The 7,272-nt window shown below is 42.1% G+C and overlaps 1 protein-coding gene across 1 annotated transcript; it reads right to left on the minus strand.

The window, feature by feature from the left end:
• Positions 1 to 2,748: 2,748 nt before the first annotated feature.
• On the minus strand, positions 2,749 to 3,237 carry LOC130966594 (uncharacterized). The gene has a single exon (XM_057891406.1). The coding sequence runs from the start codon at positions 3,235 to 3,237 to the stop codon at positions 2,749 to 2,751; it is 489 nt and encodes a 162-aa protein (XP_057747389.1).
• Positions 3,238 to 7,272: the final 4,035 nt, after the last annotated feature.

A 7,272-nucleotide genomic window follows, 5' to 3' on the forward strand; every position in this document is an offset into this window, starting at 1 on the left:
AACATTATCAATTATTCTTAAACATAAAGTAAACAGATAAAAACTTAAGCAAAATTCAGAAATTTGGGAAATGTCAACCATGGAACTCAACAACCTTATGCAGCTTCTTCAGTTCATTGGCCCCTTGCCTTTGTCCTTCTTCTTGAAGGGGGAGGAGTCATCTCCACCCTTTTTGGAGGATCCTTCTTGTGCTTTCTTATCCTTCGGCTTCCAGAAACCCAGCCTCCTCATGTAGGACTTCACGTTTTCCTTGTGCTGATACGCAATTTCCTCCTGTCGTCCACTGAGTTCCTCCAATTTCTGCATATAGGTGGGGTAACTAGGATTCAAGTTGGCTACTGCATTTCACAAGTAACTCAACTTAGTTTGTTCATAGCAGTCACATTCCCTTCTTGCTGTAGTACTAACTTCATAGAGGTGTCTGAATTCAGCAAGGCTGTTTATTTGATGTAATTAATGTTCCAGCATCATCCTTAAGCTGCCTTGCATTTTTCCCCAGTTGATCCTTCCTTGCTGCTCCTTCAGTTGTTCAGAGCTTCCTTGGAGGTTTTGCATGTTCTCATTCACTTGGTTCCATTGCTCCCTTTGGCTACTTTGAAATTGGTTGACATCTTCCCTCAATTGATGCAGATCTCCCTTCATTTGGTGCACGTCTCCTTGCAGCTGCTCCCAATTCATTCCTTCAGGAAATTGTTGGTATTGTTGGTATGATGGTGGTTGAAGCGCCAGAAATTGTGGTTACTCCTCTGCCTCCTCTTCCTCTTTTTGTTGTGGTGGTGGCACATGAGCGTGAGCTCTATGCTCTCTAGCCCTTTGAAGTGGATTGACGACCAACACCTTGGCCATCTTCTTGGCAGTTATAGGCTTATCTTGCTTCACCAACACCTCGTCAATCACCTTCTCAACTCCAGCGTCATCACATAGCTCTTGTATGATGCTGGTGAATGCCAATCTTGTGCTCTCGTTAGTGCTTTTTAGTATCTTGTTTATGTTGTTGGCAATCAACTCCCCAACATTCATGTCCTCTCCCTTCATTATACTGTATATAAGTACAGCCCTCTCCTTGGTCACCTCAGATGTGTTTGATGTAGGGATCAAAGATCTTCTCATAAAGTCTAACCACCCCTAGCTTGGGGCATAAGTCCCTTCTCCTCAGCTGGTTGGGTTTTCCATCTTTGTCATTGATCCACTGCACATTTAGTACACAAATTTCATTCAGGATTTCATCAAATCCTGGGTCTGGTTGCTTTATCCTCTCCTCATAACTTTGAGTGGAGTTGACCCTTTTCACCATCAGCACCCTTTCTATGTTAGAGGGACTATAGTCAATGGTTTTCCCCCTCACATAGCTAATATACCCATAAGTTTGCCCTGGCTGTGGCACGGCATTGGCATAAAACTCCCTTACCACTCCTTCCACCACTTTCTTTGGAGGGTTATAGAAGAGTGCCCAGCCCCTGTTGTTGACCTCAATGTTGATCTCAAGGTGTTCATTCCTTCCTAGTTGAAAGCCGGCCTCTGGGATGATCTCCCACTCACTCACCCAACCATAGAATTGGTTTTGGTTGAATGCTGAAAAAAATTTGTACTCATTGAAGTTTGAGCTTGAGGAACTTGAAGTTGGTTCTTTGGTCTTTCTTTTCTTTGAGGTTGATGATCTTGGTGGTGCCATTGGGTGGAGAGAGAGTGTGTGTGTTTGAGGGTTCTGAGATATTAATGGAGTGTTGCAAAGAAACACAAGCAAAACAAAGTTTTGCCCCAACACCAAACTTAGCACTTGATTGTCCCAATCAAGTAGAAAGATAAAGAAAAAGAAGAACGAGAGAAGAAGGAAAGGTCTCTGTAAGTTTGTTATGTGGAGGGAATAGGAGGGAATAGGGAGGGGATTTATAGGAGTGAAGGGTGTGGTTTGATGGTGGGAAAAGAAGGGAATTCAATGTTTTCCACTTGGGGAGTGGCGCCTAGCATGGGGAGAGGCACCAACCCTTATCCCACTGTGCTCTCTAAATATGTTGAGTTCCAAAGTGTAAGTACACTTTGACCTCCTTGTTATCTATCAAGTGGGCCCCATTCAATCTCCTGAAAAAAAAAAGAAACGAAAACCCCATTAGTAATGACAAAATGATCCTCCACATTCTTTTTCAATGCTAGTGAATGGAGTTGCAACTGATGGGTGTCCCTTGGGACACCAAACTTAATTCATTTGCATATCAATAAATTGGGTTCATCATTGGATTTTTAATGTGTTCATGGGGAAGAAATAATTCCAATCCTTTCACATTCTTTGCGTCTAATCTCCCCTTAGCACATTAAAATTCTCATTCAAGCCTCTACCAATGTATTAAATACTTCCAAATTGAGTGGTATTGGGCTTGCTGATTAATTCTCGTATGGTAATAGCCACACCAAACTTAATCTCTGGGCTTACTCCTTAAAAATTTAATTTATCTAAATGCTTGTAAGCCTAGATCAAGTTGGTGAGTGGCCACACCAAACTTAGCTTTTTAGCTAGTTTTTTTTTAGCCCAATCACTCATCATCATTAGTAAATGCTTTCATCCAGTTGCACTTCAGAAAATAGCACACAATTTACTCACAAAGCTATCTTAACTATCAAAACTGAAATTAACTTCCTAAGCTAATATTTACAATCTACTTCTAATAAAGCAACGAGTCAAAAGGATATAAAGTGTTGGGTTGCCTCCCAACCAGCGCTTCTTTATCGTCACTAGCTTGACGTTCTTCCTTTTCAGTTAAGGTGGTAGCTCAATCTTCTTTCATCCAGTGAGTCCCCTAGGTAATGCTCGAGTCTATGGCCATTTGAAGTGAAGGTTCTCTGTGTTTTATCCTCCATGAGCTCCACTTGACCATTGGGGTACACTTTGATGATGGTGAAGGGTCCAGACCATCTAGACATAAGCTTCTCGAGGAAGAATCTAAGTCTAGAATTGTACAATAACACCTTTTGTCCTTCAGTGAACTCCCTCTTTGCTATCTTTTGATCATGCCATCTTTTTGTGTTCTCTTTGTAGATCTTTGCATTTTCATATGCTTGGTTCCTAAATTCTTCTAGCTCATTGAGTTGCCTCAGCCTCTTTTCTGCAGCAGCTTGCTCATCAAAATTCAGTAATTTTAGAGCCCAAAAGGCTCTATGCTCCAGTTCAACTGGCAAGTGGCAAGCCTTGCCAAATACTAGTTGGTGTGGTGACATCCCAATGGGGGTCTTGAAGTCTGTCATGTAGGCCCATAAAGCATCGTCTAGCTTCTTAGACTAGTCCTTCCTTGAGCTTCCAATAGTTTTTTCGAGAATCCTTTTTAGCTCCCTGTTGGAAATCTCTGCTTGCCCGTTGGTCTACGAATGATTAGGGGTTGCCACCTTGTGTTTGACTCCATATCTGAGAAGGAGTGCTTCTAGTTGTTTATTGCAGAAATGTGTCCCTCCATCACTAATGAGTGCTCTGGGAACTCCGAACCTACTGAAAATGTTCTTTCTTAAGAAGCTCATTACAACCTTGTTATCATTTGTGGTGGTGGCAATAGCCTCCACCCACTTTGACACATAATCTACAGCCACAAGTATATAACTATTTGAGTAGGAGGATGGGAAAGGCCCCAAAAACTCAATCCCCCATACATCGAATAGTTCTAGCTCCATTATAAATCTCTGTGGCATCTCATTATTCTTGGGTAAATTGCCTGCCTTCTAGCATTCATCACACATTGACACCAAGTCCTTTGCATCCTTGAAAATGCTTGGCCAGTAGAATCCACATTGGAGCACATTGGCTGCTGTTCTTTCTCCACTAAAGTGGCCTCCATATGCAGATCCATGACATTGCCAAAGCACCTCTTGTCCTTCTCCATGGGATATACACCTCCTCAAGATCCCATCAGCACACTTTTTGAACAAGTATGGATCATTCCAAATATAGTTTTTGGCATCTTTGATGAGCTTTCTCTTCATATGTTTGTTGATGTTGGTTGGTAGTTCCCCAATGGCCTTGAAATTGGCTATGTCAGCAAACCAATGGGTCTCTTGTATCATCATCAATTGCTCATCCCGGAAGCTTTCATTCACTACAAGATGGTGTGCTCCTTCTTCCTCTTATAGGATCCTTGAGAGGTGGTCAGCAACTTTGTTCTCTGTTCCACTCCTATCTTTAATTTCGATGTCAAATTCTTGGAGTAGCAGGATCCATCTTATTAGCCTTGGCTTGGATTCTTGTTTTGTAAGCAAGTATTTGAGTGCTGCATGATCAGTGAATACAATTACTTTAGAACCAATGAGATATTATCTAAATTTATCAAAAGCAAAGACAATGGCAAGTAATTCCTTCTCTGTAGTGGTGTAGTTCCTTTGATTTTCATTAAGGACCTTGCTAGCATAATAAATGACATACACCAATTTATCCTTCCTCTATCCTAAAACAGTACCCACAGCAAAATCTGATACATCACACATCAACTCAAAGGGTAGATCCCAACATGGTGGTGCTATGATAGGTGCAGAGGAAAGTTTGTTCTTAAGCTCCTCAAAGGCTAACATGCATTCATATAAAAAACAAAAGGCACATTAGAGATAAGTAGGTTTCTCAATGGCTTGGCAACCTTAGAGAAGTCTCTAATAAACCTCCTATAAAAACTAGCGTGTCCCAAAAAGCTTCTGATTGCTTTGACATTGCAAGGTGGAGGTAACTTTTCAATCACCTCTACCTTTGCCCTGTCTACTTTTATGCCCTTCTTTAAGATTTTATGACCAAGGACCACTCTTTCTGTAACCATGAAATGGCATTTTTCCCAGTTTAAAACAAGGTTGGTCTCTTGGCATCTCTTTTGCACCAGGGCTAAGTGATGCAGGCAATCAGAATATGTTACCAAATACAGAGAAGTCATCCATAAACACCTCGATGAACCTCTCAATCATGTCCGAAAATATGGAGAGCATGCACCTTTGGAATGTTGCAGGTGCATTGCACAGTCCAAAGGGAATCCTCCTGTAAGAAAAAACACCATATGGACAAGTAAATGAAGTTTTCTCCTGGTCCTTTGGGTCTACAACTATTTGGTTGTAACCCGAATAACCGTCAAGAAAGCAGTAGTATTCATGTCCAGCCAGTCTCTCGAGTATTTGGTCCATGAATGGTAGGGGGAAGTGGTCCTTCCTGGTGGCTTCATTGAGCTTCCTGTAGTCGATGCACATGTGCCAACCGGTCACTGTTCTTGTTGGTATCAGCTCATTCTTCTTATTTGGTACAACAGTGATTCCTCCTTTCTTTGGAACTACTTGTACCGAGCTCACCCAAGGGTTGCCTGAGATGGGGTAGATCACCCCAGCTTGCCACAACTTCAACACTTCCTTCTGGACTACCTCATTCATGGTTGGATTCAACCTTCTTTGTTGTTGCCTTGAGGGCTTGGCACCCTCCTCAAGTAGGATCTTGTGCATACACTTTGAAGGACTGATCCCTTTTAGGTCTGTGAGTGTCCAGCCTATAGCATCCTTGTGTTGTTTTAGCACTTGGATGAGCTCCTCTTCTTACTCCTTGCTCAAGCTTGAGTTGATGATCACTGGGTAGGTGCTGTTGTCACCTAGATAGGCATATTTCAAGCTTGGAGGTAGGGTTTTTAGCTCTAGTTTCGGTGCCTCTTCTTCATTGTTGTCTTTGTGGTTTGTCATGATTGAACTTTCCATGGTTCCTTGTGGTGGTTCTTCACGTGGTGCTTGTTGCTCCAATTCTATACTTCCTTCATATTGCTCTTCTTCCAATACTCCTTGGACTATTTGTTCTATGGTGTCCACCATCATGCATTCTCCTATTGCTTCCTTGGGATAACTCATTGCCTTGAAGACATTGAAGACCATCTTTTCCTCATGTAATCTCAAGACTAGTTTTCCTTTTTGCACATCAATGATGGCTCCAGCAGTAGCTAGGAATTGCCTTCCTAGGATAATTGAAGTGTTTGCCTCTTCTTCCATATCCAGCACAACAAAGTTAGCTGGGAAGATGAATTCTCCCACCTTCACCAATATATCTTCCACCACTCCATGTGGAAACTTGAATGTTCTGTCAGCTAGTTAGAGTGCCATTCTTGTTGGTTTGGCTTCCTCAATTCTCATCCTTCTCATCATGTTCAAGGACATGAGATTGATGCTAGCTCCCAAGTCACACAAAGCCTTTTCAATAGTAATATCCCCTATGATGCAGGGGATTTGGAAACTCCCTGGGTCTTTCATTTTCTGGAGGAGTTTCTTTTGTATGGTGGCACTACATTCCTCAGTTAGGACTATAGTCTCCTTTTCACCCCAGTTTCTTTTTCTTATCATGAGCACCTTCAGGAACTTTGCGTAGAGGGGCATTTGCTCCAATGCTTCAGCAAATGGTATGTTGATTTGGAGCTTTTTGAAGATTTCCAAAAATCTGGAGAACTGGCTGTCCTTCTCATCCTTCCTTAGCCTTTGTGGGTATGGTGCCTTTGGTACATAAGGCTTCAAGATTGGCTTTGGTGAAGATGGGCTAGGGGCCTCTTCTTTCTTCCTATTTTCAGGCTTTTCTGTAGCTTCTTCTTCGTGGTTTTCCTGGTTTTAGGTGGCTTCTTCTATCACTTTTACACTTCTAAGTGTGATGGCCTTGCATTCCTCTCTTAGGTTGGCCATGGTGTCACTTGGAAATGTGTGTGTAGGCATTGGAATTTGCTTGGATAAGAACCCCAATTGTGCTTCCAGCTTTGAGATTACTACACCTTGGTTCTTCAAATTCGATCTGTATTCTTCTTGGTTGGCATCGATCTTCTTTTCAGCTTGAGCTTGCCTTTCCAAGAGGGTGGAAATGGCTCATGTGAGCTGTGATGATAGCTGTGCTATTGCAGCCTCTACTCTCTCAAAGTTACCCTTGATTTCACACGGTTGTGAGGTTGGGGTTAATGTGTCTTGATGGTAGTGTGTTTGCTGGTTGGAAGGATATGATGTGTGAGGTGGATTGTGGTAAGGTTTATTGTTATTTGACTGATGGTTGGAGTTGTAATTCTGGTATTGATTGGCTTGGTATGGTTTGTTGTGCTCTTGGTAGTGATTTTGTTGCTTTCCCCACCCAAAATTTGGGTGGTTCTTTCATCCTGGATTATATATCTTAGAGTTAGGGTCATATGGTGGTCGAGAGGGGTTATGCACATAGTTTGCTTGCTCACATTCAACTTCTGGTTCATTTTCTTCTTCGAGTGGTGCTTGAGCTTGGACAACTGCAACTTGATTGTTTTCTATTTTCTTGGTTAAGGC

The sequence above is a fragment of the Arachis stenosperma genome, chromosome 3, assembly GCF_014773155.1.
Source record: "Arachis stenosperma cultivar V10309 chromosome 3, arast.V10309.gnm1.PFL2, whole genome shotgun sequence".
NCBI classification, from domain to species: domain Eukaryota; kingdom Viridiplantae; phylum Streptophyta; class Magnoliopsida; order Fabales; family Fabaceae; genus Arachis; species Arachis stenosperma.